Below are 12638 nucleotides of genomic sequence, written 5' to 3'. Positions count from 1 at the left end.
TCTATCATTTAGTCTCATCAGAAATACAGTAATGATGTTAGCGAAATAAAGTTGTGATTTGAGTGGACTGCAATTGCTCCCATTTGCCCATCGTTTCATCCTTCGGCCAGTTGACTTGAGGGTAAATAATCCATCGGTATTCTGACTCAGTTCATCTGTCACTTTCAGTCAGCCCTCTTTCAACTTTTGATGAAAGGCATTCTTTTTTATAGAAAGTATTACTCTGACATAAATTATCATTTGTATTTAGCACATGGTTGTCCCTTCAAAACTTGGCCTGAATCTCTTGCCCTGATTGTTTTCAGTCAGTCAAGTTGGCAAGTGATGATCATATTTTAAGTCATATTATTTCATGGTGTTTTCCACGTTGAGAACACCAGATGTAATGCCTTTGTCCTCTGATTGAGATTCTTCCTTTTTAATAGTTATTCCTTAAATGAACTTTGTGTAGAAGCAGAGATAATCTGATTAGTTGAATAATCTAGTTTATCTTGCTACCCGGGGGGTCTTTGAGCAGAGCTGGATCTGTGGGTTGGTAAACTCAATACCCAAAGATAAATTTGCTGTGAGATTGGCCAGTTGATGAAATGGGATTGAATTTAACACTAGAACGACCAAGGCCGTCATTTTGACGGTTTTGGATTTTCAGGTTAATAACTTTGTGGAAAAAAAAGATACAGACCTGCTGCTCCCTGAATGCTCCTAGAATTGCATATATTTGCATTAAAATTAGTTTTAGATCAATTTCACACAAATGATAAGAGCTACCTAAAACGACCAAAAAGCGGTCAAAAAGACGGCTTGTAATTTGCACGTCATGTCACTATTTATGACGTGTGTTGATCACATCATTTCCTTCGTGAAGTTCCTTGCTGTGTCCTAGAAACACACTAGCATTCTCCAGTACAGAGAAATAGTCTAAACTGACTACCACCGAGGCGTTGCAGTATTTACAGGTGTTGGGCAGCAGCTATTCAAAAAAATGTTTAAAATAGTTGTTAAAATGTTAATTTTGGTGTCAGTAATTTCTTAACAGACATACTAACACATACAATGCGTTAATATCTCAACTGTGTATTTATCTTGACAGAATACAGAGTTTAAAAACCATGGGCGTCGTTCTAGTAGTTTTAAAGTTCCTGTCGTTGTTTGGGACTGTTTCAATATTTATTTTCAGTTCTTTTTTTACATTTCACGTTTTATAGGCCTTGTTACATTTGTTAGATTAGCAAAAAGTGTTTCCCGTTCTGTTTTTCAGGTAATATTTTCACTTCAATTTTGCTATTCAAGTTCGACCATGTCTCGCTGAAGTTTAAATTGTTAAAAATAGTGTTGTAGTTGTTAAAATTTTTATTTTGGTGTCAGTCGTTTCCTAACAGACATACTAACATATGCGATGCATTAATATCTCAACTGGGTATTTATCTTGACAGAATATAGAGTTTAAAAACTGGTCGTCATGTTGACCGCCCATGGTCGTTTTAGGTAGGAGTGAAATCCTGGTCATTCTAGTGTTAATCATTAAGTTAAACTTAATGATTTCAATAAGGCAATTGTGACTATTTTTCATTACAGTTTAATTACATTATTTATTATTAAATAATAATTAGAAATAAATCTGGTTTGCTAATATAGTTGTCTTGGAATCTGCAGAACATCAGGTCAGCTCATAACCGTTGGATTTGTTGAGTAATTGATAATTGTTATTTCAGACTGTATGAAGTTGGTGTGTAGAGAAGGATGAATACCACATCCAGGAGAAGCAAGATAATACGCTTTATTGAACACCCTGCTGATTGTGTTGATCCTGTATCGCTCTATCTACTTCCTCCAGCTCCTTCTCATCTGTTCTGTTGCTCCTCATCCCTCCCTCCCTTTAATCTCCCGTCTCCGTTCTACCCCTCATCCACCTCCTCTACTCTTTCTCCCTTCTTCTCACCCCACCGCTCCCTCCTTTAGCATTCCCCCTCCTCTCTTCTCTTCTCCTGCTGTAGCTGCCCCTCCCTCTATTCTATCCCTCCTTCCTCACCCCACTCTTCTCATTCCACCCGTTTGTCATTTTCCTGTCTGCCTGAGCTCTCTCTTTTCCTCCTTGGTAACTCCTGTGTCTCTCCTTCTCTTCTAATCTCATCCCCCCCCCCCCAAGAATTTCAGGCTTCATAAATTCCAATTAAGATAACCATTTTCCTCTTCTCTTCACTGATGAGTTATATCCTCAGTAGCTATTTAAAAGAGCCACTTCCTGCTTTTCGTGTGAATGTTTTCCCTATCACATCCTTTACAGAGGAAAGCTGAGATTGGACCTGATGGTTGTATTTCCTGCTGCTCTCTGCATCACCGCTATGTGTAGCTACAAGTGTCAGCAGTACAATCTCTCAGTTGTCATCCTTCAACACTCTAATTCGTCTTTCCACCAGATGGATCCGAAACTGCGTCCGTCCTTCCCAGACATTGTGAGCCGGCTGGAAGAGATCCTGGCCCGACTCGAGGTGGAGTGCAATCGAGCGGCTCTTAGTGGGGACCAGGACAAGAAGTCAACACCTAAAAGTAACAAACACTCTGCACTGGTTACATGCAAACACACACATTGGTAGAGAGATAAACACTCACACAGAAATTATTTCTTGACACACATACAGTACACAAATGGTACAGTGGAAACCGCTGAATGGTGATCATAGTTAGAGTGCTCAACTGCTTATACTTATCAAAAGTCTCTGGACAGTCATTCCTATACAAATGCTGTTTAAATAATCTGGTTATTATCAAACGGTCAGCTTTAAGTAACCATTTTAGATCTTCAATTTACCGGGAATTTAAAAAAAAAGTAAAACCAAGATAATTAAGGAAAATGTAATGTTAAAATGTTAATTTAGGGGGCGTCTGGGTGGCGTGGTGGTCTATTCTGTTGCCTACCAACACGGAGATCGGCGGTTCGAATCCGCATGTTGCCTACCTCTGGCTTGGTTGGGTGTCCCTACAGACACAATTGGCCATGTCTGCGGGTGGGAAGCCGGATGTGGGTATGTGTCCTGGTTGCTGCACTGGCCCCTCCTCTGGTCGGTCGGGGTGCCTGTTCGGGGGGAAGGGGAAGGGGGACCTGGAGGGAATAGCGTGATCCTCCCATGTGCTAAGTCCCCCTGGGGAAACTCCTCTCTGTCAGGTGAAAAGAAGCAGTTGGCGACTCCATATGTATCAGAGGAGGCATATGGTAGTCTGCAGCCCTCCCCGAATCAGCAGAGGGGGTGAAGTAGCGACCGGGACGGCTCGGAAGAGTGGAGTAATTGGCCAGATACAATTGGGGAGAAAAAAGGGGGGGAGAAAATCCCCCTCCCAAAAAAATTATAGTTTAGTTTTTGCTTATTTCCATGATACTGAATGGCACCACCTCAGCTACAAAAATCTGCCTCCAAAATCACCAGAAGGCTTAAAGTGGTGTAGGCTTACTTTAATTTTTAGGCCTACTGTTATTAGAAATGTACTTTAGGTAACGTTAAGTGACGTTACTGCAACCTAAAGTCTATTTTTAAATTCCTGTTTGAAGCAGCAGATATTTTATTATACTACAATAGCTTAGATTGTATAAAATAACGGACGTAGATACTGTGACATCACCCAGTGGTTTGTGGACTATCACAGGCATAACGAGTCAGGGCCGGACCCCAATCCAAGATGGTCAAAGCGGCCCCGGCCTGTCCATCACAATCAGATGTAACATAATGTCATGGCAGTAGCCAATGAAAGAAATGAGAGGATGCAGCTTTAAAATGACCAGCAACAGTGAAATGCACTGCACAGTTGACACCTAAAAGAAATAATTACTAGTAAAACAGACTGCCGCGCTATGGAAGAGGAGTCATAATAGTAAGGCCAAGATAGTGACAGACTAGCATACTTAACAAAATCTGGTGTCGGAGCACCATAACAGATGAAAACATAATCGGTGGCAGCGCACCTTGACCCAGATGAAAAGATGAAAATCGACCAGTCATTCAGCAAATTATAGGAGCACTGACCCATGATCCCCGGCTAAACTTCAAAATGACTTCAGAGGAAAACTGCTCTCAGATGATCAACATTCCTATTCTGAGATACTTGATCCCTCCGGGCCCAGGGTCCACTTCTAATTTGGTCCAAAGGAGAACTGCCCGCCAATCTACTCGTCAAGGAGTCAGGATGCGGCTTTGCTTTTGTTTTGACCAACACAGAAACTCCCTATCATCAGACCTGCCCTATAGAAGGAGAAGCCAGTCTAGTTGTATAGCTCAGGCCTTGTTTATATTAGTGACGACAAGTGTTTTTCCTCTTTCAGCATTATATGCTCGCTAGCTAAAAAAATGTTATATCTGAAGAGGCAAAATATAGGTTCCAATATCTGGAGGCTGCAGTTATATGAAATCTTTTTCTTAAACTGGACTGTGTTGACTTCATGGAAGGAGCTCCTTTTGATAATTTTGTCCAAAAAATATGGACTGGATCTGTGATTACTTCCAACCTTCTCGTGCTGTAGGCGGCTGTCGACCGTGATGTCACTGACTTCTCCTACTTAACAAATTCCACCCCACCTCCCACGCCCTCAATTTGCTTGATGCTATCAGTATTTTCTGAATCTAGAAATACATATTTCTGTTACATAACAAAAACTCCATCCCCTCTTTTGTGCCATTGCTCTTTTGTCCACGAATGACAAGGATCATTTTCAGTTTTAAGTCCAACATAAATGGATACCAATTTCAGCAATAGAAGAACATCTGTGGATTCGTTATTGGCTCATGTTTGTAGGGCTCTGGAAAGATTTATAAAATGAACGGTTGAATCCTTACATACACGGAGTTTGCGTTTGTGCAAAAAATAAAGAAAGAAAAAGAACCCGACACGCGCTCCAAAAGTCATCCAGAGCATTATTAAAAGTCCCAGGACTTCCACAAGTAAAAAACGTTAAGCTTGTTTGTCGTTATCTTACAGTGCCACCTGCTGGTTAGATTATAATCATCCTCTAATATAGGGAATATAGCATCAGATGGAACTACTTTGTGGCACTATGACTATCTTTTTTGTCATTAAATGTAAAATGTAGGTTTGGCCTAAGAATAAATAAATGTTTAGTTTGCCTGGTTATTTGGGGGTTATACACTACCGTTCAAAAGTTTGGGGTCACCCAAACAATTTTGTGTTTTCCATGAAAAGTCACACTTATTCACCACCATATGTTGTGAAATGAATAGAAAATAGACTCAAGACATTGACAAGGTTAGAAATAATGATTTGTATTTGAAATAAGATTTTTTTTACATCAAACTTTGCTTTCGTCAAAGAATCCTCCATTTGCAGCAATTACAGCATTGCAGACCTTTGGCATTCTAGCTGTTAATTTGTTGAGGTAATCTGGAGAAATTGCACCCCACGCTTCCAGAAGCAGCTCCCACAAGTTGGATTGGTTGGATGGGCACTTCTTGCGTACCATACGGTCAAGCTGCGCCCACAACAGCTCAATGGGGTTCAGATCTGGTGACTGCGCTGGCCACTCCATTACCGATAGAATACCAGCTGCCTGCTTCTGCTCTAAATAGTTCTTGCACAATTTGGAGGTGTGTTTAGGGTCATTGTCCTGTTGTAGGATGAAATTGGCTCCAATCAAGCGCTGTCCACTGGGTATGGCATGGCGTTGCAAAATGGAGTGATAGCCTTCCTTATTCAGAATCCCTTTTACCCTGTACAAATCTCCCACCTTACCAGCACCAAAGCAACCCCAGACCATCACATTACCTCCACCATGCTTAACAGATGCCGTCAGGCATTCTTCCAGCATCTTTTCATTTGTTCTGCGTCTCACAAACGTTCTTCTTTGTGATCCAAACACCTCAAACTTGGATTCATCCGTCCACAACACTTTTTTCCAGTCTTCCTCTGTCCAATGTCTGTGTTCTTTTGCCCATCTTAATCTTTTTCTTTTATTGGTCAGTCTCAGATATGGCTTTTTCTTTGCCACTCTGCCCTGAAGCCCAGAATCCCGCAGCCGCCTCTTCACTGTAGATGTTGACACTGGTGTTTTGCGGGTACTATTTAATGAAGATGCCAGTTGGGGACCTGTGAGGCGGCTGTTTCTCAAACTAGAGACTCTAATGTACTTATCTTCTTGCTCAGTTGTGCAACGCGGCCTCCCACTTCTTTTTCTACTCTGGTTAGAGCCTGTTTGTGCTGTCCTCTGAAGGGAGTAGTACACACCGGTGTAGGAAATCTTCAATTTCTTAGCAATTTCTCGCATGGAATAGCCTTCATTTCTAAGAACAAGAATAGACTGTCGAGTTTCAGATGAAAGTTCTCTTCTTCTGGCCATTTTGAGCGTTTAATTGACCCCACAAATGTGATGCTCCAGAAACTCAATCTGCTCAAAGGAAGGTCAGTTTTGTAGCTTCTGTAACGAGCTAAACTGTTTTCAGATGTGTGAACATGATTGCACAAGGGTTTTCTAATCATCAATTAGCCTTCTGAGCCAATGAGCAAACACATTGTACCATTAGAAGACTGGAGTGATAGTTGCTTGAAATGGGCCTCTATACACCTATGTAGATATTGCACCAAAAACCAGACATTTGCAGCTAGAATAGTCATTTACCACATTAGCAATGTATAGAGTGTATTTCTTTAAAGTTAAGACTAGTTTAAAGTTATCTTCATTGAAAAGTACAGTGCTTTTCCTTCAAAAATATGGACATTTCAATGTGACCCCAAACTTTTGAACGGTAGTGTATATTTCCAGATCCCCCAAAAGGTTTTGAAAATAATGAAAAGTTTTGCTGGAAAAGTGGATCAGTAATTCTCCTTGTCCTCCTCTTTCTGATAAAATGCTTTTCCCTTCTTCTGTCACCCTGTAGGTGAAAAGATCCAGGGCATTAAGCGGTTGAACCCTCTCGGTCTCCAGGACGACAAAATCCCGCCCAAATCGCCCCGCCCACGCCGAAACATATGGCTCAGCCGCAGCCAGTCGGACATCTTCTCCCGTAAGCCGGCAAGAAAGATCAACATTCAGGACCCTTCCTACAACCCCCCTTCTCCCCAGCGAGCTGTCGGCACCTGCAAGGTCAACCCATTCACCGCCCGCGAGGACCTTAGAGGGGGCAAGATCAAGTTCTATGATGTGCCCAGCAAGTCCGTGTTCTCGCTTATGTTTGACCTCCGCTCACCACCAGGGAGTGCATTCTCTAGCCCACCTTCTTCCCAAGGTCCCAGTGGGCTCCAGCAGGAGCCCTGTTACTACTGGCAGCAGCTGCCCGGCAGACAGTGCCACTCCTTACCGGTGTCCCCTCTGCTCCCCCGCTCAGAGGCCTTCCACTCAGCTGCTGCTGCTGTTGGCTATATTAACAACAACTCTACTATGTGTAACTCCATCCAGCTCTCCACAACTATGCCAGGTGACTGTCTGGTCAGGGGACACCATGATCCCATTTTAGTATGAAATGTTTGGGGAAGTGGGGAAAGTCCAATAACTGCGTTGTAGGTAGAACTAAAACAATAGCAGATGTCTTTATATATTAGTCAAGTCAATTTTATTTGTATAGTCCAATATCACAAATTAGCCTTAGTGAGCTTTACAGCAACACAACATCCTGTCCTTTTTAGGAGGTTTAACTTCACTGGTTTACAACAGTAAAATGTTCACTTTTGATTAAGACTGAAAAATTAATATTGAGCAAGAATTTGTTTTTGCTTTTTTATTTTCTTAATAGCTAAACTAGTATCTCTTTAATGTCATCCATTCGTGTTTGTTATGTTGTCATTCATTCATGTCATTCATTCTCTTTCATTTATAAGTTATAACTTACAAATTACAGTAGAAGATAATTTATTTTATTTATTTATTTATTTATTTGTGCGTTTACTTAAAACGAAGGGTTGACGTTTATTTGAGGGGGGATACGTTCCAGTCCATTAGTTAAATTGGACTTAGGTAGCATACTACTACCAGACCCTGGAATACATTTCCTCTTACAGTAAAATTTAAATCTGGTCTCATCTTGATTTATTTCTATTTAAAGAGGGACAAATGGAAACTTGGTTACATACTGAATAAGGAAAAAATTAACCAGTGATGGAGTTGTTCTCAAAGGGAAGTTTCACCACTAATAGCATCCGTTGCGTGCTGGTGGTCTAATTGATCTTCTAAAACAGAGTTTTTCAATGATGCAGATAAAAAAATAATAATAATTAAAAAAAATAGCCCAGCCAATCAGCACTGTAGTTCTTCCGCCATCCATTGATGTCAATGGATGACAGAAGTAAGCCAGTTTGCTGTCGCTGCCTACAGCAATAAAAACAACATTGGCAACTATTGTGTACATTATAGAGATATCACCGTTACGAGAAATACAGGGACCTTTAATTTTATGTACTGTGAATGTTCAGACTAAAACGGATGACTAAGTTGGATAATAATGTTGTTTCCTGTCTTTGCATGTCCCTTTCTTTTCTTCATCTCTCCTTTCATTTTGTCTTCCATCATTCCATATCCTTTCTATTTGTTCCCTGCCCCCCCCCCCCGCCCACTCTGTTTTTTTATTCTCTCACTTTGTCAGCAACTAACTCAAACTGTGACCCGGGGCTGCTAGGAAACGAGGTCCGTGAAAAAGTGGCACAGAGCATCAGGGCTAAGAAATTTGCTGTGATTGAGATCCCACCATACCGGCCCCACAGGGACAGGGGAGAAGGGGCGGAGGCTTTTGCGAGGAAGGAAGAGGAGGATGTGTTTGAAGACAGCTGCTCTCCTATGGTTCCCAGTAGTGAGAGAGATGATGGAGAAGCAATGGAGTACTCTAACAGCCAGGAGGAGGAGGAGGAGGAAGGAGAGAATGGCAAGGAAACATGCTTCATGTGTGACCTAAAATGCAGGAATAAAAAGCAACAAGGCTGTCCCATGCAGACTCTGACACAAGACTGTATAGACACACACATGGAAGGGGAAATTGGAAAACTCCTCTGTCCGATCCAGTGCCCGCTGCATTACCAGGGAGAGCAGAAAAACCTCCATACCCAGGGAATGAATGGTAGTCTGGGACTTGAGAGGGGTACCCCAACCCCTGGATGTGAGGACATGGAGGCACTGGGAACTGGCTTTTAAAAACAATGACCAGGTTGGATTTAAGTAGCGGTAGAGGCATTTTAAAAAGTTCAGCAGATGGTTCACATGATTTATCTGATGTTGCAAGTGAATGTCTTTACTCTTGAATGCTAATTGAGTGACTCTTAATTAAGTCTAGTGTACCAGACGCAGATCAATAATTTGAAATGAAATCTCTTTTGAATATATTCAGATATATTGTCTCCCAGGTCTAGTAGAGCACAAAAGTATCTCTAGTTGCCATATAAAAATAATCAACACAATGATGCCCTCCATAGAGATTATTTTTTTGAAAACGTGTTTATATTTAATATTCTGACATGATGTACAGTTTTCTTTTCTTAAATGTTTATTTTAGAAACCTTGTCCATCACAATGTGTCTAACTCCCTGTCAGTGTTTTGCCTGATGCGTCCATATGCTCTCAACAGCTTGTGTGTGTGTGTGTGTGTGTGTGTGTGTGTGTGTGTGTGTGTGTGTGTGTGTGTGTGTGTGTGTGTGTGTGTGTGTGTGTGTGTGTGTGTGCATGTGTCAAGAGTTTGTGTGTGTGTTAAGGTTTGTGTCTGTGTGTTTGTGTATAGGATTGTCAGAGCTGCCCCTTGGTACTTGCCTCCTAACTTACCCTGTGTCTTGTCTGTTTATTAGAAAAATGTCCTTATGGTGAGTTTAAATTAAATTACCAGAACATGAATTGGTCCACCAAACATTACATTAATGTCCAGTTCAGAAAACTGAATGAAATGAAAGCCGAAACATGTTTAAACACAGGTTTTAAGACGGACGGACCTTCGGTCCAAACCTGCCACATGTCTAGACTGGAGCCATGTTATACATAAGTAATTCTCCTCAAGTGACATTAATTCAAAGTGAAATCTAACAGTGTCTCCTGTGTGTAAGAAATGGCAGGTTGGTGTGAATTTACTGGATGGAGTTGGTCGGGCCAAAAAAGGACTTCATATTTATCCTACATCACAAGTAAATAACCAACCATCACGTCATCCACCTCAACGCTTGTTGTGATAATACGTGGGACAGATTTTCTGCCGGTGTATTTTACCTGGTTTCTTTTTCAACAGTCAGAATTGATAGTGTTGCCCAGCTACAATTCTCACGTTGCTTTTCAACCGTTTGCCTCTCAGGTCACCAATAGAGGGCAACATTTCCCTTCTACGCCTACACCCTTTTCTGTGGAGGAAAAGTGTGATACAAAAGGCCTTTTTAAGGGTGGGGGTGTAGCTGGTGTCAGTTCATATCCTAATTTGCAGAGAAGACTCTTTTTAACAACCAAAATGGAGCCTTAGTTGTTTGCATACTAGCATGTCTGTCTGTTTAGGCAGCCTTAACATTCGTGGTGAGAGCGACGTAAACCATTGTGAGAGCCTCTGTATAGATATTCAAGCCTAGAGTTTTAATTAACTTTAGTTTTGAATATTCTTAAAGAGTAAATCTATGTTTTATAACTAGGATTGAATGAATAAGGTTCCCCTGCAAGGGGAAACAGTTTAGAAGTGTTTACAAATATTAATTTTTAAAGCAATTTTTTCCATCCATTTTCACAAAACTAGATAGTCCAGCCAAAAGAAGAAAAAAAACAACTTATATCTGCACTTTTATTTAAATTGTTCACTAAAATGAGGAGAATTCCTCCTACTGTAATGCAGTGAACTTCTTTCATCTGTGTAAATGACGATTTACCGACTCGCCACTCCAACATGTTGTCGCTTCAATAACTTGCTTTTCTTTAACACATTCACACTTTCCAACTTCACTCTACCAGGGGTGTAAATATTTCAAAGAGCTCCAAAGTACCCAGCCGAGATAACCGACACCAAACAATGCTGGTCTCTGAGGTTACCAGTGAAGATATTTTGGTACCTATATTTTTGTAAACTAGAGAATTCCTAAATCGGATATGCTGTGAAGAGTTCCCCTTTTCACCGATGACGTGTTAAGTCGTCGTACATTATGCTCCGCATTGTGTTTCCCCCAAATCTGTAAGAGACGTGATGTGTGTTACCGTACAGTGCGTGTCACAGTTGCCTCTTCTCTCTGTGTACACGCAACTTTGTTGGTTCTTTGTTGACATTAAATCCCAAAAGATTTTCACATCAAAACCAGAAATTCCTGATCGAGTCCGTTTTTTCAACATAAGCTATATTTGATTTGTGGCCCTCACCAAGGGCATCCCATGCTGCATCCTGCTAGCCCCGCTAACCAGCTAACTAAATGCACTTGATAGGGTATCAAATGTTTGAATCTGCTTTTTTTCTTTTTTTGTCTTCTCACTACATTTCTATGCAATAAATGTAACTTTTATTAGAACGGGGTTTTACGTAATAAAGCATCTATTTTGATATTTATGAGAAACAGTTTTTGATCTTTTAAATTGTATGGTGTTTGTGTATAAAGTTTTATGTGGACATGACTTGATAAGTACAGAATGAGATGTTTTATTGATCTATTAATGTACCTTATCGAAACCTTCCTCTTGAATCTTAATTGTTCTTATTCAGTGCCGGGCACCTTTCGATAACGAAAATGTATCACTGTGTTTAAAACCAAAGCGCAGACTCCCTAGCATTAAAACTACTTGTTAAAAACATTATTTGTCTCCAGACAATTTTTTGAATCTTTTTCACCCAAATTAATTCTTGTTTGCAAAGTCCAAAATACTGAAATCAATAACGATGTGTAATGCAGTGTTACACCTTGATGATCACACACGAATCCTGGTTTTCTGGATTCTTACTCAAGTCATTCATATTCCTACACAGCTCCTCCGCCTTCAAACTTCCACCACAACACTCACAGTCATCTGAAACAAGTTTGGGAATTACTGCTTTACATGGGGCGGGATGGTGGCACAGTGGTTAGCGTGGTCACGTCACAGCAAGAAGGTCCTGGGTTTGAGCCGCGGGGTAGTCCAACCTTGGGGGTCATCCTCTGTGTGGGGTTTGCATGTCTGCACCCCCCCCCCGTGTCTGCGTGGGTTTACTCTGGGTGCTCTGGTTTCCTCCCACAGTCCAAAGACACGTAGGTCAGGTGAATTGGCTGTATTAAACTGTCCCTAGGTGTGTGTGTGTGTGTGTGTGTGTGTGTGTGTGTGTGTGTGTGTACATACACACATAGTGTTGTGATGCGTCTAGTGCAGCAGTGTGTAGTTGGAGGGAAGGTGCATGTGTTCTTCCAACCCGCTTGTGTCCTTCCTGCCCTTAGCTTGCTGCCGCTGGCTAGCCTTTGTGGCGAATAGGGAAGCATCCTAGCGTGTAACCCTTCCCTTGCCAGTACATAGCCTCTCCTTCACCAAGACTCCTGCCAGGCCTCCCCGTGGCCACACGTGGTAACTGGGGTCTTGCGGCCCCAGGCTAACTTGGCAGGGGATCTCGGAGCAGCAGTGGGCCCCAGAGATATGGTGTGCAGGCCCACCCTGGTGGACACACCCTGGCACCTATCAACCACTGCCCCGCTGCCTTGTGGGTGAGTCTGGAAGACATAAGGCTAAGGGAGCTCACCCCAGCAGAAAA

The 12638-nt window shown here is 41.7% G+C and overlaps 1 protein-coding gene across 1 annotated transcript in view; it reads left to right on the top strand.

The window, feature by feature from the left end:
- Positions 1–11710, top strand: part of tesk2 (testis associated actin remodelling kinase 2) — a 63993-nt gene extending 52283 nt beyond the window's left edge. The window contains exons 11-13 of the mRNA XM_056292976.1: positions 2418–2547; positions 6876–7412; positions 8574–11710. Of these exons, the coding sequence (XP_056148951.1) occupies positions 2418–2547; positions 6876–7412; positions 8574–9115 (1209 nt within the window). The 3' untranslated portion in view covers positions 9116–11710. The remainder of the gene's footprint in view (positions 1–2417; positions 2548–6875; positions 7413–8573) is intronic.
- The last annotated feature ends 928 nt before the right edge of the window (positions 11711–12638 follow it).

Source organism: Lampris incognitus, chromosome 14 (genome assembly GCF_029633865.1).
Source record: "Lampris incognitus isolate fLamInc1 chromosome 14, fLamInc1.hap2, whole genome shotgun sequence".
NCBI classification, from domain to species: Eukaryota; Metazoa; Chordata; class Actinopteri; order Lampriformes; family Lampridae; genus Lampris; species Lampris incognitus.
This window is presented reverse-complemented; position numbering and strand designations above follow the sequence as displayed.